The sequence below is a fragment of the Halichoerus grypus genome, chromosome 6 (genome assembly GCF_964656455.1).
Source record: "Halichoerus grypus chromosome 6, mHalGry1.hap1.1, whole genome shotgun sequence".
NCBI lineage: Eukaryota > Metazoa > Chordata > Mammalia > Carnivora > Phocidae > Halichoerus > Halichoerus grypus.
Window position 1 is genome coordinate 66,919,619 of NC_135717.1, and position 25,016 is coordinate 66,944,634.

The 25,016-nt window shown below is 38.4% G+C and overlaps 1 protein-coding gene and 1 long non-coding RNA gene across 8 annotated transcripts in view; one reads left to right on the forward strand and one right to left on the reverse strand.

Annotated features, from left to right (window-relative positions):
* LOC144382332 (uncharacterized) overlaps positions 1-15,199 on the forward strand; it is a 77,022-nt gene extending 61,823 nt beyond the window's left edge. For 3 of the 5 annotated variants that reach the window (XR_013449032.1, XR_013449034.1, XR_013449030.1), the window contains 2 exons: positions 1,739-1,797; positions 5,330-5,637. This is a non-coding gene — a long non-coding RNA (uncharacterized LOC144382332). Of the gene's footprint in view, positions 1-1,738; positions 1,798-5,329; positions 5,638-8,432; positions 8,603-14,962 lie in introns of those variants that run through there. The other 2 variants (XR_013449031.1, XR_013449033.1) reach the window with 2 other exon arrangements.
* MPP7 (MAGUK p55 scaffold protein 7) overlaps positions 2,469-25,016 on the reverse strand; it is a 299,029-nt gene continuing 276,481 nt past the window's right edge. For 2 of the 3 annotated variants that reach the window (XM_078075305.1, XM_078075304.1), the window contains exons 13-17: positions 23,061-23,141; positions 8,546-8,639; positions 7,394-7,502; positions 5,700-5,843; positions 2,469-5,213 (exon numbers count right to left, since the gene is read on the reverse strand). In XM_078075305.1, coding sequence (XP_077931431.1) covers positions 5,034-5,213; positions 5,700-5,843; positions 7,394-7,502; positions 8,546-8,639; positions 23,061-23,141 — 608 coding nt within the window. In that variant the 3' untranslated portion in view covers positions 2,469-5,033. The remainder of the gene's footprint in view (positions 5,214-5,699; positions 5,844-7,393; positions 7,503-8,545; positions 8,640-23,060; positions 23,142-25,016) is intronic. The other variant, XM_078075306.1, reaches the window with a different exon arrangement.

Consider the following 25,016-nt stretch of genomic DNA (forward strand, 5'->3'; position numbering starts at 1 on the left):
TAAATGAGAACATAGTCATTGCCTTTCTCTGACTTACTCCATTTAGTATAAGACCCTCAAAGTCCATCCATGTTGCAAAATGCAGAATCTCCTTCTTTCTCATAGCTGAATAATATTGGTGTGTGTATATATCCATTCTTTATCCATTCATCTGTTGATGGACACTTAAGTTGTTTGTCTTGCCTATTATGAGTAATGCTGCAATGAACGTGGGAGTACAGATATCTCTTTGAGATAGTGATTTCATTTCTTTCAGATATATACCTAGAAGTGGTATTGCTGGATCATAATGCAGTTCTGTTTTTAACCTTTTGAGGAACCTCCATAGTTGTTGTTTTCCACAGTGGCTGCACCAATGTACATTTCCATCAACAGTCCATGAGAACCTTTGTGTATTCAGCAATTAGTGGAAGGAGGTCCCAGGATCAGTTCAACAGCTCGATAATATGATGGATTTAGGATTTTTTCTTTTTTCTACTCGGGCATTCCACAGATTGACCTTTATTATCCTCTGGTTTAAGGTTGGGATTATGGCTGTCATATTGGCAAACATCACAAAATAATTGAAGTATCTCAAACAACAAAGGCATAAAAGATCTCTTACCTCACACAGTTGTTTAATCTTTGACAAAGTAAATCAGAGGAACAACTCTTATTCACAGCTTCTCCAACAGTCATTACCTGGAATTGGGTAGCACGACCAACTCAGACTAATCCCTGCAAAGTGCAAATTGTCTTGATTCATCACTAAGGACCAGGACTCAGGCGGACTAAACAAAATTGCATATTATGCTATACAAGTCTGCTTCTGATAATAGCCACTTTTTGTGGATTAACCAGTTCTTATAGGCATAGGTGCAACAAGTTCTGACTTAATGCAACAGCTTTTTGAGAAAATTATAAACTGTGCATGCATAAGAAGGGTAAACCCTCTCCAAATTACCAGATCTCATGTTTCCAGCTCTGGCTCAAGTTATAGCAATACCAGGAAGCACAATGCAGTGAAAATAGTGTGGTTGCTATTTTATTAGATGAGATAGTGAATGGAAATCATACAGATGTCTGATGATAAGTACAGTTTGGTCGGCAGTTGTTGGTCCAGCGTCAGAGTGTGTGTATAAGACAGCAGTTTCTTTTTTTTTTTTTTTTTAAAGATTTTATTTATTTGAGAGCGAGAAGGAGAGAGAGAGAGAGCATGAGAGGGGGGAAGGCAGAGGGAGAAGCAGGCTCCCCACTGAACAAGGAGCCCGATGCGGGACTCGATCCCGGGACTCCAGGATCATGACCTGAGCCGAAGGCAGTCGCTTAACCAACTGAGCCACCCAGGCGCCCCAGCAGTTTCAAAAAATACTCCCTGCCTTCCAGGAGCTTGAGGGTAAGGATGCTTGCTCCTTCTCCTTTGGAAAGGAAGTGTGGCAGCAGAAGAAAGGGCATTAATACAATTAAGGGACATTTCTTTCAAATTGATAGAAGTTATATTACATACCAGTGGCTAAAAATAAAAATCTGTTCACTTCCCTATATAGGATTACTTAATTAGGTCCTGATGTATCACTTGGAAGTAATGGATGTTTTTTACATAATAAAGCCATCATAGAAATTATTAGGAAACTTCCAGTGAATTTGCTAATGGAGAACTGTTTATATGGGGTGATTATAGAGCTATTTTAAAATTGTGTGATGTGAGAATAATCGCTATGACACAGGAGTTCACAGTTATTGAATATTTCTTTCCCAGGCTTTGTTCCAAGTACTTTACGTGAATCAGCTCTTCCATGCCCACAACGATCCCATGAGGTAAGCAGAATTATGACCTGATCAGAGAGGCTAAAGGACTGTGTCAAGGTTGCAAAGCTGGTAATAGGCAAAACCAGAACCTGAACTCAGGAGGTGTGGCTCCAGATCCCGTGCTCCGACTGCTCTCCTGTAGTCTTTCCGTGGAAGCACAGCTGGGGCTAACTGGCCCAACTGTTGAAGCAAGGCCACTGCTAATTAGCTTGTGTATCTAAGCAGGTGGCAGTCTGTCCTCATGTACAGCTAAATAAAAAAGTTTCGTTTTGCCTGACTGGAATTCAGGAACAGGATGTGGATAATGCTCTAGTTCCTGATGGCGAGGAGCAGGGGAAGGGACGATCCTATCACGGATGGGCCCCGATCGTCCACCCCCCCCCTTTATTTCTCCGTATCTTTCTTTAAATGGCTGCACTGTGTGGGGAGGAGCAGAACTAGTGAGTTCCATCTCTCCAACAACCCTGTTAAACATGAAGTTTAATTTTAGACATGGCAAGTTCAAAGGAACCACTTGGCATCAGAGTTTCTAGAAAACAGAATTTGATCTACCATGGGAAACAAACAATATCCTAAATACCCAAGCGCAAGAACAGATTTGAAGATACTTTATTAAGATCGAAGGTTTTCCATTACATTTATTTAGAAATCCTTACTAGTCAAAAAGAAAATAACAGAAATCCAGATCTTCAAGCAGCTTTTAATAAATCTATGAAGATTACAGGTTTGTTAATTTTAAATTATTACAATTTAGATACATTCAATCATTATACAATACCAGGAATGTCAGCCTTAAAGATATTAAGAACATCTATATAAGTAAAGCAACAGGAAAAAAATACTTCAATTTCACCTTTTTATTTTTAACTGACTCTAATTTGGTAATCACGGGAATATAGAATTTCCTGATCTCAGATTTTAAATATATGGACTTAAAACTATAAACATTCCTCTTCTCTGCAACAGTGGCTGACACTGTCTTGGGAGCCGGCCGAACTAGTACAGTGAGGAGTGCCGGGCACGTCTCCTTGCTGGAGGTGGTCTGGGTGCAGATGCAAGAGTCCAGGGCCTTCCGCAACAGTTATCAACGAGCCCTTGGCACTGCCTTACTCAGTTTTAACCTAATCTCCAAACAAACATCAAAATGGCTATGTAAACATCACTTGCAAAGCCATGTACCTAATAAAAGATTTCTCAAATTGCCAGGGTGCCCTTTTCATTAAAAACAAAACAAAACAAAACAAAATTCTAGTGTGAAAAGGGAGAAAGGTCTGGACAGTTATATTTTTAAATAACACCCCATCGCCACCAACAGCCAGAAGGACTCTGTTTCCACCACATTACACTACCCTCTACCCCCACAGTAAAGAATTTGGTTGGACTGCCTAAATTAAATTATTCAGACAATTGCCTAGATTAAAATTACATGTTTCCCATTACTCGTTGTACAGGAAGCTTTGATTTATAGGAGATCTTAGTGTTCAAAGAGGAGTCTATTCTACCCAAACTCTCTGTGTAAGACTTACATTTTCTTAGAGCAGCCATACAACTTTAAAGTACGGCAGCCCTCTTCCCACTCCTTTAAAAATCTAGATGGCTTGCTATTGACTTTATAAACTTAGAACTCACTGTCTGGATCATGTTAAGTAACATCTGGTCTGATTGTTTTAGTGAGAGTGTGTATCAAGACCATTACAGCAGTTTTTGTCTCTGTTTCTAATACGAAATTTGACACGTCTGAAGGAAATCCAGTGGATAATGCTACCAAGTGCACAGTGCACATATAACACTCGTGGGCTATCTGTGTACGAACAAAGGTCAAATATTTACATGGAATGTTGGCCCTGACTTATAAAACTACTCTTTTAAATTATGACATCTTTACATACAATTTATTTTATGAATAGCTCCATTTGATAATTAAAAAAATATGCCTTTCAAAGATTTCATAAATATATAAAATTTCACTACATTCTATTTTTCTTATGACATCTAAACTCTTTACAAATCAACAAAAAATATTTTCTGTTTGAAAGTCATAGATGTGATGATTTTTGATTGGCAGGGTCTTACTGCATGCAAGAATGGCAAGACATGTTCTCTTAAACAACTTACGGCCCTTTCTAGTATGCTGAAGTTCAGTAGTAACAAAGAAAAATGAGAGCCCATCTAAATTATTTACAAGAGTCTTTCTTAAGATTCTTTAAAAATGGTAAGATTAGGATGGTACCTGACCAGCGTTAAGAATTATTTTGATGATTAAGAGGTAAGTTAACATTATACGAAAAGTTTTTCTAAAATACATCTTAGTGCAATTTAAGTATATGATCAATTGCACATGTGAAAAATGATCACATTTTAACTGTATCAGTAACATGTAAAACATCTACTTTGAGAATAGGAATCACATTCTTATAATTTATTGGATAGTGACTCCGGAAATCCTGTCTGAGGATTTACAAATAAAAATGTCCTTTGTAATCATTACTTGCCCCAAGATATCACCAACCTTACAAAGACTAATACCATAAGGAAGGGCTTTTAGTTACATATACAATCATTTTTAAAAGTCGTATCTTCCCTCATTAAATACTCGAGTCACTGATATGTAGTCCTAAGAGGTCGTCTCAAGCTATAACATGCAGGCCACTCACTAAGGCTAATGTGTCGTAATTCCTCTAAGAAAGATTTTTAAATACACTCTGACTATATTGTATATATGTAAGAAAAAGGTTGCGGTTTTAGAATAGCAAGAGGACGCCTTACTGTCAGCCTAGGTGAACCTATAGTGACCCATCCATCCAAAGAACAGCAAAGCTGTCCTGTTTGCCTGGAGCTGCTCAAGGCTGCTAAGTTAGTACCTTCAACTGTTAACGTACAAACTTGATGGAGGGACCACGTCTGAGACCTGCTGAAGCACCAAACTCCAGTATCAATTCCCTAGCTGTTTCTCTCTAAAAAGTCCAACCTCATCTTGGAGATACAGCTGTATATTAAAGACAACCAAAAGGTTCAAAGCTCTGCTCAAAATACAGTACTGTGCAAATTTTGATTTTGGATCTTCTACTCAAATAATATTGTGTTCGAAGTAAGGCTGGATAAAGATACAAACAAAACCAACATTCAGTTTTAAGCAAGATTGCATATCTACAACAGTGATATAGATTAAAAAGCCCTACCACCAGAACGGTAAATGATTTCATCATGCACTCTACAAAAAAGATGATTGTGGGAATTTCCCTTAGTTATGAATGTAACCAGCTCACTGGAACCCAGTGGGCTTCTGTCTCTAATTTGTCAAAAGTTGTTTTTAGCTCATTGAATGCCACGGTGAGGTCATCATTTACTATAATTTTGTCAAAAAGATGACCATACTGATTTTCCATTATCTGTGCAGATTTAATCATTTCCTGAAAGTCTTCTTCCTGCAAAAGGAAGAATTAAAAAAACTTTGGTTAACCAGGCAATTATATCACTTTACATAGATGCAGACATTTCCACAACTGGTTTATCAAATGCTATTCTGTGTTTATTCTTTCAGCCACAAATGAAAATGACCCTCTTGAACTGCAAGTTCTTCAGACATCATACCTTCTGATGTTCTCTCTCGGATCTGCTCAACTGCTTGCACAGAATCAAAGTTCCCACCTTTCGTGAATTTCAGGATTGTCACTCATTCACTTATTATTACAGGGATATTTCAGTCAATATAATTTGAAGATCTATTCACAGAAGCACAGAAAGCCAGTACAGCGCAATCACTCAAAATGTATGTACCCAAATACAATTCTGTCTTTTATCGGGTTTTGGATCACAGCATCTACTACACCATGTCTTCCGAAAGTAGTGGCTCCCACATGTATGATTTCAAGTACCACTTACATCTTCTTACTGAGCATCACTGTACTTACTGTAAAAGGCTTTGCAGCACCTTGGTCATCTCTGCTTGAAATAATCTTTGCATTTTTTCTTGTCTCCCTCAAACGCTCTATTGATGGAGGCTTTATAAATATCACGTAGGGCTTAAATTCTAGGGTCCTTAAATGCTTCACTGTCTGCAAGGAAGAAAATAAGCCTTCTTTTATTTCTTCATAATGTCATGAGTGAATTTTACAGTAAACCAAAGTTTCTTTCAAAGGAGAAAATTCCTTAAAATTATCTAATTAAGGCCAGTAGCTCTTTCAATATATTATTCAATCAGTTGTTGACAATTAAATGTCATAATTATATACCCCTGAAAAAATGTTGGAGAATATAACTTGCCTTTTAAAATGTTTTGAAAAATGTCATAATTCATATTGGACAGAAGCAGCTAAAAATATCATAAAACTGATTTTTAAATCAAATACTCAAAAGATGCTATGCGTTAAGTGTCTGCACATGAAAGTCTTCCAACCATCCCACCTAAGCCTCTTCCTGATCTCAAATAGGAGTCTGTCATTCTGTCTGTCTTGTTTGCCATTCTGTGGGCAAGACTTCCGCTTTCCTTGAAGCTTGTCAACATTCTCCCATCAAAATATCTTACATTATTTCCGCTATGCTTCTGAGGACTCGTCTACAGTCTAGGGGGAATGGCAAAAGGGTGGGAGTGGAGGGAGCCTCTTGACCTGTGTGTCAGGGCCTCCTCAGAACGTGAGTACAGACCAAACTCCCCTGAAAGGTTATGGTGGGGTGTGGGGGTGCAGCCGGAGGATCCATACGTCCGGAGGGCTAGTGAGGCTCTCGGACGGAGAGCTGGACCTGCACTGACGGAGCTGGACACGACTAGACCCAGGGCCCTGGCACAGAGCTGGCTGCACAAGCAGGAGTAGTCTACTCATTGCTGGTGCCTACGTGAAGGCGTCAGCTGCCCTACTGATTCTTGGGGCACTTTGACTCCAGATTCATCTTCCTGAAGAAGAATGAAGGGCTTCTCCAGGCCACTCACTCTTGGAGGTTGTGTACCCATCAGTGGAGCGAGACTCTGTGGCCCCTGGGTAACAAGGAAAACACTATGGGTAGGGTCTCTGCTGGAGGAGATGTGGTTCAGTAAGAACGGAATGGCTTCATCCACTGGCATCCTCGGTCCAAAGTGTTCCTAAGCGTTCCCCGGCTGCCAGCAAGGATTCAGCTGACAGCCGCAGGAAGGATCTCATTCAGTTCAATTCCTGTGAAATGCCCCACAGCTCTATGTATGGGGTGTACGCTTCTAGGATATGTAGAGACTCAAAATAAAAGAAGGCCAAGAACCAAAATGTCCATTGTAAAAATTACAAACACTTAAAATCAGACTTAACACTTAAAAATCCATTATACACGTAGCAACGTATTTTACACAGAAGAAATATCTAAGAGTCTTGTACTTGGCTAACACAGAATATAAACAAGAGTTACAAACAGATCTTGTGGCTTCCCCTAACTCCTCTTTTCTAATATTATGGGCCTTTTTTATTTTCCTCTCACCAGAGACTTCTCAAATTACATTTAAATGCTTTTGTCATTAGGAAAGCCACAGATATGCCCAAAGTGAGCAGCCTTTAGATTTACCCCCAGATTGAAAGGTTCACATGGAGTGTGGTAGCTCACATGGGCCAGAATGGTACTGAATAGTTCATTGTTCACTTACATGAGGCTGAACATCCAACAAACAAACTTTGTTTTTAGCTAGGACAGACCGCACGGAGTCTATACTCGTTCCATAGTAGTTGTTTTTATATTCACCGTATTCAATAAACCTGTAGGAAATCAGATCTAAATCAGAGCCATTTGTGAATTAATTATAGATATAAGTGGAAAGACATAATTCAAATATAGAAAAGATTTTTGCTGAACATGTAATTTTTTTTTTTTTTACTGTGTTCAATAAAATAAGTAGGGCCAAGTCCTCCAGAATGTCAATTTTAAAAAATCTTGTATTTTACATTTTCAAATCAGTAACACTTGCTTGTATTACACTTAAGCAGAAAAAAAGTACTTCAGGCCAGCAGTACTCTGTTTTCCATCACCTCTTTTTCAGAACTAATGCAATGCAATAAAGCAGTGAATAAGCCAAACAATAGAAACTACTGAAATTTCACTGCACGCTACAGAATAACCACGCTCAGCTTTAGAACGACAGGAGGGACTGCCTGGTGGCTAATGGAAGCAGGGCAGCCGATTACGTGCTATAAAAACACAATCGCTGTGCCAAACGTGGAAAAAAGCATTTTGATGTTTCAATAAAATCCCCAAATCTCACATTAAAACACACATTGCTTCCTGATACCCTAAAATATTCATGCTGAAGCAAATGGAGGACCTGGGGAGGTGGGGGGGAAGGTTAGAGCTGGCCAGGGGATGTGGTACAAGCAAGGTGATGAACAGTATTTTAATTTTTTGAAGAGCCAATGAGGGTGAGAGGTGCATGTGGGAGAGATGGTCGAACTAGGGATCTATTACATTGTTGTTAGTTTTTTAAAGAAAATTCTATTCAAATTCTATATTAAGATTCAATGAGTGGGGTGGAAAGAGGTCACAATAATATATGAGCAACATTCCCTCATCCTTCAAAATAATTCCTACCCATTGAACTTACCAGAAACATAGCAGCTCTAGGTTATTAAAAAATTACAGGTGAAGACTGGTAACACCTACTAACTGAATTATCACCTTTTTATCCATTTCAGATACTATAAAACTTAAAATTTATTTCAAACGGAAGGGAACCCTCAGTTCCCTGAAAACTGGATACAGAGGCACAGGCTTAAAAACAAGAGTCACACAAAAAACTGCCACATACTTGTTATTTTGTACATCTGTCTCGAACAAATGCTTGGAAATGAAAATATATTCCACACCATCGCTCTCCTGGCTTCTTCTTGCTCTGGTCGTGTCTGCGATTTAATTAAAAAGAGTTTACAAAAGTTTACATCAGCTACCCTAAGGAGGACACTAAAAAAGAAATCATCATGTATTAAAGTATTTTTCAGGGCATCTGGGTGGCTAAGTAGGTTAAACGTCTGCCTTCGGCTCAGGTCATGATCCCAGAGTCCCGGGATCAAGCCCTGCATCAGGCTCCCTGCTCAGCAGAGAGCCTGCTTCTCCCTCTGCCCCTCACCCTGCTTGTGCTCACGCTCTCTCTCAAATAAAATCTTTAAATAAAATAAAAAATAATGTGTTTTTCATGAACCAGATTTAAAAACTTAGAAAAAAGCAAATTGATTAAATAAAGTGTCATTCAGATTTTCTCTACCGATATGAAAGTACAACACTGATTTGAATATGGATTCAAAGTTAAATTGCATTGTGTCTGTGCTATTCATTATTTTGAAGGTTATAATGTTAGTTAAATAAAAATAGTATTTTAACCCTTGAGGAAAAACTCCTGTCTTTTGCAGATAATATGCTTATTACCATATTTACTGATCGTTATTCATTGAAGCAAGCCTAATGCCTACTAGGTTGTAAGGTAAACTCTGAAATTATTTTACTGTCTTCCACACACAGCACATAGTAAGTATGCCATCAGTGTTTTGTTTTACTAATTGACTGAATTCAAAGACTAAATGCTATTCATTCCTCCTTTGCAAAATTATAAACACCTTCTTAGAATACTACTGAACTTCCAAATGTTCAGTAATGTTGCCTATCTGCTACTAAGTTATAATGGAGCAGAAAATACAGGATTAACTGTAAAAACATAACCAAACCTAAGGAGTTGCATGCTGATAGGGCAAGCAAAAAACTGACCATAGCCCATCCTTCCTGCGGATTTCAGCTAAAAACTCTGGGCCCAGACAACTATCTCAGCACTCTGAAAATAAATAAAAAGCAGGTAGACTGTGGAGAGGAATCAACCTGCATGGGGTAGAGTTTTAACTTTTATTTCTTCTTAGCTTTGCCCTGAGGGTGGGAACATTTGCAGAGCATCATGCTGTTCTGTGTGACTAAATTCCAGTAGGAGCCCTTTTTGGTGAAAAGAACCAAGAAAAAACTTTTAAAAAGCCCTTACAAATTGAAGAGTGTGGAGGTAATCCAGGAAGACTGGGTGAAGAAGATACTCTAAAGCTGTGAAGGAACCAAAACTAGCTGAAGAATAACCCCTGAGCTATACACTTGCAGTTCAGACTCAAGGTAACACAGCAATATTTTCATACGTGAACTGAGATTAGAATACACAAGTCTCAGCCTAACCCGTGAATAACAGCAGCACAGAACACCCCCAAACCAATGTAGAAAAGGCTTAGAGAACCGAGCTGAGATTTGAACTATGCACACAACTATCAGACTCACCCCTGAACCACATGTGACAGGGAAGACCCAAATCAGTGTAGCAAAAACTTAAGAGAACTGAACTGAGATTGAAACCACAACTCACAGAAAATGAGACAGAATTACGGTATGAACATAAAAGGGTGATGACTTGCTAAAATGAAAACATTCTCCAGAATGTTGACTCCCCTCCACCATCTTCCTGCTTTACTCATTTTCAAAGTGCTCCGACCGCTATCTCGGGCCCAGAGTTTTTAGCTGTAATCAGCAGTAAGGATGGGCTATATCCAGGTTTTCACTTGCCATGTTGGCACTGCAACTCCTCAGGGATTTTGTTTTTAAGTTAATCCTGTATTTTCTGCTCCACTGTAAGCAGGACCTAGAGTTGATACAACACTGCATTCATAACATCCAGAATGCAATTTAAAATCATTTAATATAAAAGAACCAAGAAATTATGACCAATTCTCAAGGGGAAAATGGTAGATGGCAACTCTGAATGACCCAGAAGTTAGAACTACCAGACAAAGAATTCAAGAATTTAAGAACTTATGTGTTTATAACTGTGTTTTATAAGGTAAAGGAAAACACATCTGAAATGAATGGAAATATAAATTCTCAGAGAAATAGAAACTATAAAGGAGAATCAAATGGAAATGTTAGAATGGAAATACACAATATCTAACAAACAAGTTGCTAGATGGGCTAGGTAGCAGAATGGAGAGGACAGAGAAAAAAGTCAATGAACTTGAAGATAGATCAATGGAAATCATAAAATCTGAGCAACAAAGAAAAAAAAGATTGAAAAGATATAAATGGAACCTGAGGGACCTGTGAAATAAATGTGTAATTTGGATGCCAGAGGAGACGAAAAAGATATTGAGGCAAAAAAAAAAAAAAAAAATGTATTTGAAGAAAACAGTGGCCCCAAACTGCTAAAATCTGGTGAAAGACATATATTTTACAAATTTCAGAAGCTCAACAAATCTCAAATAGGATAAATTCAGAGAAAAATCATGCCTAGGCACATCAAAACCAGAGTACTAACAGTCAAGGATAAAAAAAATCTTGAAAGCATCCAGTAAAAACCAATACAGTACACATGAGGAATAATGATTTCAGTGGCTACAGATTTATTATAAATCATAAAAACAAGAACTCAATGAAATAATATCTAGACTTAAAGTACTGAAAGAAAAGAACTTCACCTAAAATATCCTTCAGGAGAAAAAAGCAAAACAAACACCTTTTCAGAAGAAGAGAGACTAATAATTCATCAGCATATCTGTTCTAAAAGAATATTCAAGGAAGTTCTTAGGCTAAAAGGAAATGTTAAGAAGGAATTTATATCTTCAAGAAATGAAGAAAGCAATAGAAAGAATAGTTGAGTAGAAATAAAAGTCTATTTTTTCCTCTTACATTCCTTAAACATACATATACATATATATATAATATAGACACATATATATAAAATATATATACAACTGATTTAAAAGTTATAATATCTGGTAGTTTTCAATGTACGCAAACGTAACACATTTGTCAACTAGAACAAAAAAGACTAGGAAAAAGGGATTTATATGATTGCAAGGTTTCTATATATTATGTGAAATGGCATGAAGTTAACTCTAAGCAGACTGTCAATGGTGAGACACTAAGCCTGTTGTAATCCCTAGAGCAACCAATAACAAGTAATGCAAAGACATAGAAGCGGAGAGCCAATAAGTAAACTGAAATGGAACACTAGTAAACATTCAAATAAAAAAAAATAAGAAATAAAAAGCAAAAAAAACCCACCAAAAACAAAACCAAACGGGATAAACAGAAAAACTTAATCGTAGCTTAAATTTAATCATTTCCATAACTCAATAAATGTTAATTGGTTTATATACTCCAATTAAAAGGCAGAGAATAGGTGAAAAAGCAAGACCCTAGTACATGCTGTCTATTAGTTTATAAGAAAGACACATTAAAGACACAGATAAGCTGAAAGTGAACAGATAGAAGACAGTATAGGTACCATGTAAACAGTAAGCATAAGGTGCTGAAGTGGCTACTTTAGTATCAGACAAGAGACTTGAAAAAAAAGTATGACCAGAGACAAAGACGAATGTTTCATAAGAGAAACTTAAATTAACAATTATAAATTTGTACACACATAATAACAGAACTTGAAAGTACATGAGGCAAAAATTGGCTGAGTTAAATGGAGAAATGGACAAGTTCACAATCAGAATGGGTTTTACTGCCTCTCAACAACTGATAGAACTAGACAAAGTATCAGTAAGACACAGGGGATCTACACAGCATCACCACCCTCAGGGGTCTAATTAATACCTGTGTAATACTACATCCAGTAACTGAAGAATACACATTATTTTAAAGTGTAGATGATGCATTTGTCAAAAGGTAGATCATATGCTGGCCCAAAGAAAGTCCCAATGAATTTAAAAGAATCCAAATCATAAGGAGTAAATTCTCTAACCATAAAATAATGAAAAACTGATAAGATATCTAGGATAACCTCAAATATTAAATAACACACTTCAAAATAATTATGACTCAAAAATGAAACAATAAAAGTGAGCAAATACTGTGAAGTACATGAAGAACATAGTGTGTAGCAGGAAACTTATGCCTTTATGTACTTCTATTAGAAAAGAAGATCTAGAATCAGTAAAGTTCATCTTAAAAATTGCTAGAAAGCAAAGACCAAAGTAAACCTGAGCCAAGGAGAAGTGAATAATAAATTAACAAAATAGAAAAAAAGACAATAAAGAAAAATGATAAAAATTTAAAATCTAATTACAGTGATTAAGAAGAAGAGAACAAAAATCACCAATATAAATAATGAAAAAGGAGTTATTACCAGAGATCCTTTGAACATTAAAAAGGATTAGAGAATATTATGCATTACTTTATGCCAACATATTTGACAATTTAGATGACATGGATAAATTTCTTGAAAAGCATAAAGAATCAAAATTGAAACAAGAGGAGACAATATCTGAACAGCCCTGTATCTACTGAATAAATCTATTATTTAAAGATTTTATTTATTTGAGAGAGAGAGAACACACACAAGCACAGAGAGAGCCAGAAGGAGAAGTGGACTCCCTGCAGAGCAGGGAGCCTGATGTGGGACTTGATCCCAGGATCCCAGGATCATGACCCAAACCAAAGGCAGATGCCTAACTGACTGAGCCTCCCTGGCACCCCTAAATAAATCTGTTTTTTAAAACCTTCCCCCAAAGATTCCAGGCCTAGATGGCCGATGAAGTCTGTCCACCATTAGGAATGAAATAACACAAATCCTACATCAACATATTTTTGCATAAAGAGGAATCACTGCTTAATTCATTTTATGATATTAGTATAACCCTAATAGCAAAATCTAACAAAGGCATTAGAAAACATTTCACACCAATCTCCATCATAAATTTAGGTGCAAAAGTCCTTAACAAAAATATTAGCAAGTCAAACTGGACAATACATTTTTTCAAAAGATACGAGATCATGACCAAGTAGAGTTTATCTCATGAATGAGAGGTTAGCTGAACATTTGAAAATCAATGGAATTCACCATATTAACAGAATGAAGGATAATACATCATTTCAATGTATCCAGAAAGAGCATTAGAAAAAATTTCAACACCCTTTCATGACAAAAAGTCTCTGCAAACTAGGAATCGCAGAGACTGCTTTCAAGCAAATAACAGGGCCATCAATGAGTCAACAACATATTTATTTGAGAGAAAGAATGAGACAGAGAGAGAGAGCATGAGATGGGGGAGGATCAGAGGGAGAAGCAGACTCCCCGCTGAGCAGGGAGCCCGATGCAGGACTCGATCCCGGGACTCCAGGATCATGACCTGAGCTGAAGGCAGTCACTTAACCAACTGAGCCACCCAGGCGCTCTCAGCAACATACTTAATGATAAAAGATGGGAGTTGTTTTCCCTTGAGATCAGGAACAAGGCAAATCTGCTAAACACGAAAAAACAACTTGAAATGGATCAAGACCTCAATGTAAAATGTAAAACTATAAAACTTCTAGAAAAAGCAGAATGTCTTTATGGTCCTGAGATAAAGGATTTTTAGAGCACCAGAAGCACAAAACATGAAATGATAAATCAGACTTTGTCAAAATTAAAAACTGCCGGTTTTTGAAAAACACCATTAAAAAAATAAAAAGGTGGGATGCCTGGGTGGCTCAGTCGGTTAAGCAACCAACTCTTGATTTTGGCTCAGGTCATGATCTCAAGATCTGTGCCAGGTGCAGCGCCTGCTTAAGATTCTCTCTCTCCCTCTGCCCCTCCCCCACCTTGTGTGCACAGTCTAAAAAAAAAAAAAAAGGCCAATCCACAGACTGAGAAGAATATATGAATAATACATTTATCACATAAGGGACACATATCCAGAATATATAAAGAATTCTCAAACTCAGTGAAACAATGCAATTTTTAAAAATGGACAAAATATTTGAATAAGCACTTCACCAAAGGAGATGCATAAATGAGTGGGTCCACGAAATGACGCTCAACGTCATTAGTCATTAATTAAATGCAAATTGAAGTACAATGAGATACCACTACACACATATAGGCATACCTTGTTTTATTGTGCTTCGCAGATACTGTTTCTCATTGTTTTGTTTTTAAAACAAATTGAAGGTTTGTGGCAAATCTATCAGCGCCATTTTTCCAACAGCATTTGCTCATTTGTGTCTCTATGTCACATTTTGGTAATTTTTGTGATATTTCCAACTTTTTCATTATTATATTTGTTATGGTGATCTGTGATCAGTGATCTTTGATGTTACTATCGTAGTTGTTTTGGGGTGCCATGAACTGCACCCACATAAGATAGTGACCTTAATCAACAAATGTGTGTGTTCGACTGCTCCACTGACCGGCCATTTCCCCGATCTCTCCCCCTTTCCTCAGGCCTCCCCATTCCCTGAGACACAACAATATTGAAATTAGGACAATTCATAACCCTACAATGGCTTCTAAGTGTTCAAGTGAAAGGAAGAGTCCCACCTTCTCACTTTAAATCAAAAGCTAGACGTGCTTAAGCTTAGTGAGGAAGGCATGTGGAAAGCTGAAATTGGCTGAAAGCTCTCGCACCAGTCAAGTTGTGAACGCAAAGAAAAATTCTTGGAGTAAATTAAAAAGTGCTACTCCAGTGAATACACGAACGGTAAGAAAGTGAAACAGCCGTATTATTGCTATGGAGAAAGTATGTGTGGTCTGGAGAGAAGATTAAACCAGCCATGACATTCTCCTAAGCCCAGGCCTGATCCAGAGTAAGGCCCTGACTCTCTTCAGTTCCATGAAGGCTGAGAGAGGTGAGGAAGCTGCAGAAGAAAAGTTGGAAGCTAGCAGAGGTTGGTTCATGAGGTTTAAGGAAAGAAGCTGTCTCCATAACAGAATAGTGCAAGGTGAGGCAGCAAATGCTGATGTAGAAGCTAGAGCAAGTTAGCCAGAAGATCTAGCTAAGATCATTAATGAAGGTGGCTACACTAAGTAGATTTTCACTTAAATGAAATAGACTTCTATTGGAAGAAGATGCCATCTAGGACTTTCATAGCTAGAGAAAAGTCAATGCCTCGCTTCAAGCTTCAAAGGACAGTCTGGCTTGTTAGGGGCGAATGTAGCTGATGACTTTAAGGTGAAGCCAGTGCTCATTGACTGTTTTGAAAATCGCAGTGCCCTTAAGAATTAACTGAATCTACTCTGCCTGTGCTCTATAAATGGAACAACAAAGCCAGGATGACAGCACATCTATTTACAACATGGCTTACTGGATATTTTAAGCCCAATGTTCAAACCTAGTGCTCAGAAAGATTCCTTTTAAAATAGGACTGCTCAGCAATGTCCACAATAGCCAAACTATGGAAAGAGCCAAGGTGTCCATCGACACATGAATGGATAAAGAAGACGTCGTATATATATACAATGGAATATTATGCAGCCATCAAAGGAATGAGATCTTGCCATTTGCAATGATGTGGATGGAACTGGAGGGTGTTATGCTGAGAGAAATAAGTCAATCAGAGAAAGATATGTATCATATGACCTCACTGATATGAGGAATTCTTAATCTCAGGAAACAAACTGAGGGTTGCTGGAGTGGTGGGGGGTGGGAGGGATGGGGTGACTGGGTGATAGACATTGGGGAGGGTATGTGCTATGGTGAGCGCTGTGAATTGTGTAAGACTGTTGAATCACAGACCTGTACCTCTGAAACAAATAATACATTATATGTTAAAAAAAAAAAAAGATAGTAGGAAGGGAAAAATGAAGGGGGGGAAATTGGAGGGGGAGACGAACAATGAAAGACTATGGACTCTGAGAAACAAACTGAGGGTTCTAGAGGGGAGGGGGTGGGGGGATGGGTTGGCCTGGGGATGGGTATTAAAGAGGGCATGTATTGAATGGAGCACTGGGTGTCATACGCAAACAATGAATCATGGAACATTACATCAAAAACTAATGATGTAAGTATGGTGATTAACATAATAAAATTTAAAAAAATAAATAAAATAAAATAAAATAGGACTGCTCATTGACAATGCACCGTGTCACCCAAGAGCTCTGATGGAGATGTACAACAAGATTAAGGTTATTTTCATGCCTGCTAACACAACATCCATTCTGTAGTCCATGGATCAAGGAATAAATGTGACTTTCTATTCTTATTTAAGAAATACATTTTTGTAAGGCTATGGCTGCCATAGATAGTGATTCCTCTGATGGCTTTGGGCAAAGTAAACTGAAAACTGAGTTACGGAAAGAAAATTTTCTTTGGAAAAGATTTACCATTCTAGATGCCAGTAAGAACATTTATGATTCATGGGAAGAGGTCAAACTATCAACACTAACAGTTTGGAAGAAGCTGATTCCAACCCTCATGGATGACTTGGGGGGTTCAAGACCTGAGTGGAGGAAGTCACTGCAGATGTGGTGGAAACAGCACAAAAATTAGAATTAGAAGCGGAGCCTGAAGATGTGACTGAATTACTGCCATTTTGTGATAAAATTTTAATGGATGAGGAGATGCTTCTTATAGATGAGCAAAGAAAGTGGTTTCTTGAGATGGTGAAGAATCTGTGAAGATTGTTGAAATGACAAAAAAATATTTAGAATATTACCTAAACTGAGCTGATAAAGAAGCACAATGTTTGAGAGGATTGAGTAAAATGCTATCAAACAGAACTGCATGCTACAGAGAAATAGTTCATGAATGGAAGAGTCTATTGATGCGCCAAACCTCACTGTTGTCTTATTTTATGAAGTTTCCATAGCCAGCCTCGCCTTCAGCAACCACCACCCTGGTCAGTCAGCAGCCAGCCACCTCAAGACAAGACCCTCCCCCAGCAAAAATATTACTCACTGAAAGCTCAGATGATGGTTAGCATTGTTTAACAATAAAGTATTTTAAAATTAAGGAATGTACATTGTTTTTTCAGACATAATGCTATTGCACACTTAAGAGACTACTGGGAAAACAAAAAATTCATTTGAGCTGCTTCACTGCAGTATTTACTTTATTGTGGTGGTCTGGAACTGAACCCGTAATATCCCTGAGATAGGGCTGTATCACACAGAGAAAAATTTAAAAGGCTGGCTATACCAATTGTTGGCAAAGCTGCAAAAAAACTAGATCTTGCATACACTGCTACTGGGCTGGAAAATGGTATAACCATTTTGGGAAATGGTTTGTGTAGGTTCTTAAAAAATTAAATATGATCCAGCCATTCTATTACTCCATATTTACCCAACAGAAACAAAAACATATGTTCATCAGAATGTTTAGCTTATAGGTTTATCTGTAATAACCAAAAATGGGGGTAACCCCCCAAGTATCCATCAACAGGTAAATGGATGGATAAATAAATTATAGAATTTCCATACAGTGGAATACCCCTGAGTGATGAAAAAGGATGAATTGTTGATTTGTGAAACGACCTCGGTGAATCTCAAACTCATGCTGGGTGAAATAAGCCAGGCAAAAAGAATCTGGGAACATATTGTATAATTTTATTTATATAAAGTGCTAGATGATTCAAACTAATCTATAGTTTCAGAGTACAGATTCATGGGTGCCCAAAGCCAGGGGTAGAAGGATGGATTACAAAACGCATGGGGAAATTTTTGGAAGAGATGGAAATGTTCATTATGTTGATTGTGGTGATGATTTCATGTGTGTCTATGTATATTAAAATTGATCTAATTGTAGATTTTAAATATGTGCAGCTTATTTATTTCAATTATATCTCAGTAGTATAGAAAACGAAAACTGAGGGAAGTGGGAAAAAGTACCTCAATACAAAAAGGAATCGATTTATAAAACCCGATTAAATTATATCTAAAATTTTAATGGACTTTTATTTAGTTACCAAGTATATTTTAACACAACATTCAGATCTCTTGAAACAGTTTTTCATATTTCTGCTCTTAAAGCACCAAGAAGTTATGCTATTTTTTTATGAGGTGATACACCCTTTGCAGGAATAGCATGAAATACTAATAAATTTAATTCTATCATAAAAGCTAAGAATGAATTTCACAATAGAAATAGACTCTATCATGTGTATATAACATGCATCCAAGAGTTTAAAAGCTATTAAAATTAGTATGATGCCCTGCTTTCGAATTTAGGGTTAATATTCATTTATTACTTCAACAGCTTCGTTTTGTTTACTGGTGTTCGTTTGGCAAATAGTTAGCTTCATAAAAATGTATTGGTGAAAATCAAAACTGAGAATTTTATGTGCATTAACTGGTCTATGGCAAACTGAGAAAAGGTTTCCTTTCTTCAACTGTAATGGCAGGACACTGCAAATGTAGCCCACACAGTTTTAAGGATCACGGCCCTGACATATGGAGTCCCCTAGGGAGGGCTAAAAGCAGAACTACATCGAGCGAACAAGACATTTATGACACTGCTAAACTCATTTAAAACTGGACATATCTACAGTCAGAGTGTTTGCTTATCACGAGCACCCCAAATTATCCCAGCCTGATGTAACTTTACCACTGAAGAATTTTTGTGTTTATTGCACTGAGGGACCACAGAAATCTCACAAACTCATTCACAGTGAGGAATCCTGAATAAGGGATCGGGAAATTCTCCAGGGAACTCAAAGGGAAAGATGGACTTATTAACCACAATGCAGGCCACTACCTCACTATAGTTCACTGTCTGAGTACCCACTATGTTTACAGTGCAAGACAAACCTCAAACGAGTATGAGACAAACTCCAACTCTATCCTCTTCCTCTGCTTCCAACAAAATTCCCAAGTAACGGCCATGGTGAGATAAGAAAAAAAATTTTTTTTAATTGGTACCCTAGTTTTTATATATATATTTTAGAAATCCCAACTGGGGTCTTCTATGGACAAAGAAGTGTTACTGAACACGAGTTCCTTGAAACCTATGAAATCATATAACTGTGATATATGCCTTCATGAGAAACCACAAAGTGATTAACAAGTGTGGCTTACTGTGAGTGCCCAAATTCCAGACTAGAAAGACTTTGGAATCGATTCATCAAGTCTTTGACATCTACTGCAATACTTTTTTTTTTAATATCACTTTTTAAAAATTGTATTTTATTATGTTATGTTAATGACCACACATCATTAGTTTTTGATGTAGTGTTCCATGATTCATTGTTTGCGTATAACACCCACCACTGCTCCATGCAGTACGTGCCCTCTTTAATACCCATCACCAGGCTAACCCATCCTCCTACCCCCCCCCCCAGAACCCTCAGTTCGTTTCTCAGAGTCCATAGCCTCTCATGGTTCGTCTCCCCCTCCAATTTCCCCCCCTTCATTTTTCCCTTCCCACTATCTTCTTCTTTTTTTTTTAACCTATAATGTATTATTTGTTTCAGAGGTACAGGTCTGTGATTCATCAGTCTTACACAATTCACAGCACTCACATAGATCAATGCAATACTTTTTGTTAACTACTTTAATTTACTGAGACAGCCTTTTGAAAGACTGGTTACATTAATAGTCATTTAAATTTGTTGATGATAATGTAGAGCCTTAAAACAGTGTTGACGCTGCTCATCGAGGATGAAATTTGCCACAAAGAAGCAAACCAGCAGAAAACGGCCCCGGCCACCACCTTCCTTAAAAGCAACTTGGAATGTTTAACGTGGCAACATAGATATTTTCTAAAGATCATATAATTTGTTCTGCCATTTTAGCCCGAGAGCGACAGTATTTACCTCATTTAGCATCCCTTTAATTTTTTTAAATCGCAATAATTATAGATTCACAATAAGTTGCAAAAACAGCTTAGAGAAGGTCCCATGTGACTATCACTCAGTTTTCTCCAATAAAGGAAGGTGTTCATCTTCCATAACTGTAGTGCAGTCGAGACCAGCAAATCGACATCAGCAAACCACAGTGAACTAAAGTACCAAGTATTTCTTTTTAACATTCAAAACCCTGAAGTATGATACACAGAAAAGTTCACACGTAAGCGTAATGAGTTTTCACAGATCAAAAACACCCGGGTAAGCAGCACTCTACCACGAAACGGAACATTTCCAGCACTCCAGAATCACCCTTCCAACCCACCTTCCTCACGATTTCTAAGAGCACCTCAGCACTGCTTTTATTGTATTTGTAAACATGGAGTCATACTGCATATTCTCTCGTGTCTGCCTCCTCTCGCTGAACATGTTTGGGGAATTCATTCATATTGCTGCATTGTAGTAGCAAATAGTGCATTGCAGTCTTCCGTTGTGTGAATATACCATCACGTACCTATCCAGTCTACTCCTGCTGGGCATTTGGGTCGTTTCCAGTTTGGGGCTCTTGTGAATAACGTTTCTAAGACTATCTGAGTGCATGTTGTGTGCATCTCTGTTGGCTGCGTACTAAGTGGGATCGAGGGGTCATGGGGTAGATGCTCGTTCAGCCTTAGTAGATACTGCCACTTAGTTTTCCAGAGTGGGTGAAATTAATTTACACTCCCACCAGCGATGTGTGAGAGTTTCATTGCTCCACATCATTTTCAAAAACTTACCCATTCTGGTGGAGATTTAGTGCATTTTGGGGAAGGATTTATAGTTAAACATCGAACAGAATACTGGTGGAATAATCAAAGCAATAATTTTTCTCTAGATAATCAAGACTCTACCTGGAGAAAACAATCTAAAATTCCAACACTGGTCTTCAAATATATTCTTCTGTAATTAATGAAATCATCCTGAGTTGATGCTATGGCTGTTATCTTCCCAAAATGTCCAGTGTTATGAGTCGCTTGGGATATATAAAATAGATTTTCAGGCATTCTGTCAGGTTTCCTGAAGGAGGATCTCTTTGGAAAGGCCTTGGAATCTTTTCCTAAGAAGCCCAAGAGACTTTTATCATTGGGTGAGTCTGGAAAACACTGCTCTGTGAGGATCCTCTGACATTAACACTGTTTAAAAGTGAATCTGAGTGGAAAATTACTACTTCAGGGATTTCTTTGGAGAGTCCCAGTCCCAGAACCTTTCTGGATATTGTCAATTTCTGTAACAACCTCAGAGACAGATATTATCTGAAGTGTTGGATAGATTGAGGCCCAAGTACATTGCCCGAGGTCCTTGAGTAACACCAAAACTACCATAAAGGGTTATGTTTCAGAGACAGTCTTAATTGGTATTTATCATCTTCCAAGTAAATTGATGTTTATTACTAACTATGCGACAATAAAGAGCATCTGTAGTTGGAAAAGACTGTGTAGTGCTGTATAGGAGGAAGGACATGAAAAGTGGAAGCATGGTGCATGCAACTGTGACGAGTACAACTCTGAGTAAGTCCCATAGCCTTTCTCTTCCCTCCTCTGTGGCAGGCAGATGTCGCCCAGTGGTTGGGACGATAAAATAAATTAAGACAAATAAAGGAGATGAATACATGGTAGGAAATTAATACATGCATTTTTTTTCCCTTTGTAATCCGTTTTTCCATCCTCCAGGTGCTTTGTAACTACTCCCCTGTAAGACTGACAATTGTTTTGTAAAATTCTCGAATTACTCATATATTGCAAGCCAGCTTTTGCAAGAGAAGTGAATAATTAAAGTTAAAGAAAAAAAACACAGTTTAATTCCACATTTCCACATTTTTCCTTTCCTTTCATCTCTGTTGGTGGAAACCAAGGGCCCTGTAACGTATGGCTGAACATGATTATGAACAATAATTTGGAAAAATGCAGTTAACAAGGAGTAACTTGAGGTAATAGAAAATTGTAACTTTAAAATAAAGTCGAAGTCTTCCAAAACTAGAGAACACTGCTCAGGGCCATATACAAACAGTTGTGTGTTTTGTGTTGTTTTTAATAGGACCAAAACCACTTGAAAAAGCCAACATTTCAATTTTAGCCTTTTAGACGGCTTTCTAACATCAACATATTAAGTAGTCAAGTGGCATTTATTCTGGAGATCAAAATGCTTCCAGCATCACATTTCACTTGTAAGAAAGCCTATGAAAACCTCTTTTATAAAAATAGATCTAATTCTGTATACTGAAAAGAAGCCCACCGTATTTGGATTATATGGCCATGAAAGGCCCATTTAACACCATCTGCCAATTACTACATATAAAAAGTAATTAAGAAAGGCTTCTATTAGAAGAGGCCTCCTTCGGCTCTCTGTGGTTTGGTCCTTCTGATCTTAAACCTGGTGAAAATCTCTGGAAAACATTAGCACCTATTTTAGGAAGTAGAAGAGTCAGGCTTTTATCTAGGAGAAAATTTGTAAATACTAATTTAGTGTCACATGCGTATTAAAATTCACCATAAAAACTGAGAGTAGAGAGGCCGTGATTAACAAACATCCCGCCAACAGTCTCTGCAGTCTGGGGCAACCCCTTCACTCCCGTGCCTCAGTTTCCTCCACTGTAAAAAGTGGGGAGTGTTGCTGCATACTTGCTAGGGCTGTTGTGGGGCCAGAGGCTGAAGGCCTGGAACCATGTCGGGCACCACCCATCTTTCATCAGTGCTGACCGATCATTACCGGGGGTGCAGGGAACTTACGGGGCACTGTCACACCGTAGTGTTGGGTGTCGCTGATGAGCAGCTTTCGTTTCAGTTCATTCAGACCTACTCCTACAGGACCTGAGAAACAGGAGAATATAAATGCGTTATATAACAAAACACCACATACACACGTCTATAATTCACCTGGATCCCTAAGACAGAGAACATGGACCCCACTTGGCATCCCAAGTAAAGAGTATCTCGAGTTAAGGCGTACCTAAGGAAAAGCTAGTTCGTTTGTTGCTTTTTTAATATCAAAATTTAAATCCCTGCCTTTCTATTAAAAAGATGAGAAATATTTATGTTTTCAGTGAAACACACTCAAAAGTATCTGACTATGTATTACCAAGTGATGGTATCCGGAAGAGCCTAAAAATGTACGTACGCCTGAAAAAGTCGAAGTTCAGAGTCTGGGCATGAGTCATTTCAATTTCAAACATTTTTAGAGCTTAATAAAAGAACATCTTCGAATATTAATTGTATTTTTGATCCAAATCTAATGATGTGTTTTAAATTTGCAAAACCATCCGCCACATGTACCTTGGTCAAGGTAACTCTCGTGACACTATGTTTTCAGTGGGTCCTTAAGTGTTTGAAAACTGGCACAAGCCTTAGGTGTTTAAAGCAGTCCGTGTATACAGATTAAACACCCACCATGGACAAGGCATACTGTAGATGCTGTAGTGAACAAAAGTGAACTCTGCCTTCAAAGAAACTAACTGGGTGGAGAGAGTCACACAAAACGATTATGACACTAGGGGCAACACAAAAAGCACTTCCAAGTAGGAGTCGGAAAACAAGTTAGAAGGTCAGAAGTCCTGAATGGCTAGCGTCTCTGCCGTCAGGGTCCATTTAATGGTGGTGCATGCGCTGGGCAGAAGGCAAGCTGCAGGCCCAGACTGCCCTGGGTCAGAGTCCCCTCTTCACTACTCCTTCCCCTGGTGATGCTGGGTGCCGGGGTCTGAATGGGTGCGCCCCCCACCCCCAATTCACATATTGGAACCCCAGCGCCCAAGGTGGTAGAAGGTGGGGCTTTGCGCAGGTGCTTAGGTCATGAGGCTGGAGCCCTCGGGAAGGGATCGGAGCTCTTTTATAAAAGAGATTCCACAGAGCTCCCTCCAGTTCCAGCACGTGAGGACACACCAGATGTGTGTGACCTGGCAGAGGGCCTTGCCCTGCACCCTGACCACCAACTGCCCAGCCTCCAGGACTGTGAGAAGTCAATTCCCGTTGTGGACAGGCCACCCCAGCTGTGGTATGTCATCACAGCAGCCCGGGGGGACTATGTCACGGACAAAGTTAACGTCTTTGAACCTTGATTAGACTTCATGCTAATTCGGAAAGTAATCACACTCCCTCTCTTGGGAGGAATCCGTGAATCCAGGCATTCGTGTTCATTCCCTTGCCTACTTCCTGTTCTGGGCTGAGAAGAATAAGGTTTTATGCTGGACAATGAAGAACAGACAGGTGGACAGAGAAGAGAATGGTGGGCATCCTGGGTGGAGGGAAAAGTGTGAGTGAAGATGAAGTTGGAGTTGGGAGGCTGTGCCTTCCTTGCTTTGTTGACACTTTTAGGGCCCTCCCTTGTCCCCCCCCCCACCCCCCCGCTGCTGGTCACTCACTAATCTTTCCAGGAACTTCTGTCAAGTACCAATTCCCTGGGGCTCAGCTCTCCCTTTTTATAGTAAATACTCTGTAATATCCCATTTATGCCCTGAAATGGAATTTGGAGCCAATGTAACGCACTAGCCCTCCAAATTAATAAAATGCCCTCATTGTAATATATGAAAAACAAAAAAGTACTTATAATAAAATATGTATTTCAATATGTAAATGCTCAGACATGACTAGAAAACCTAATGATGTCAGATGTTTGCACCCACCTATAATATGGTTGGATTTAAGAGTAATAAGCTCAGGAACCATTCCATATGAGAAAGTACCTGAAAATGG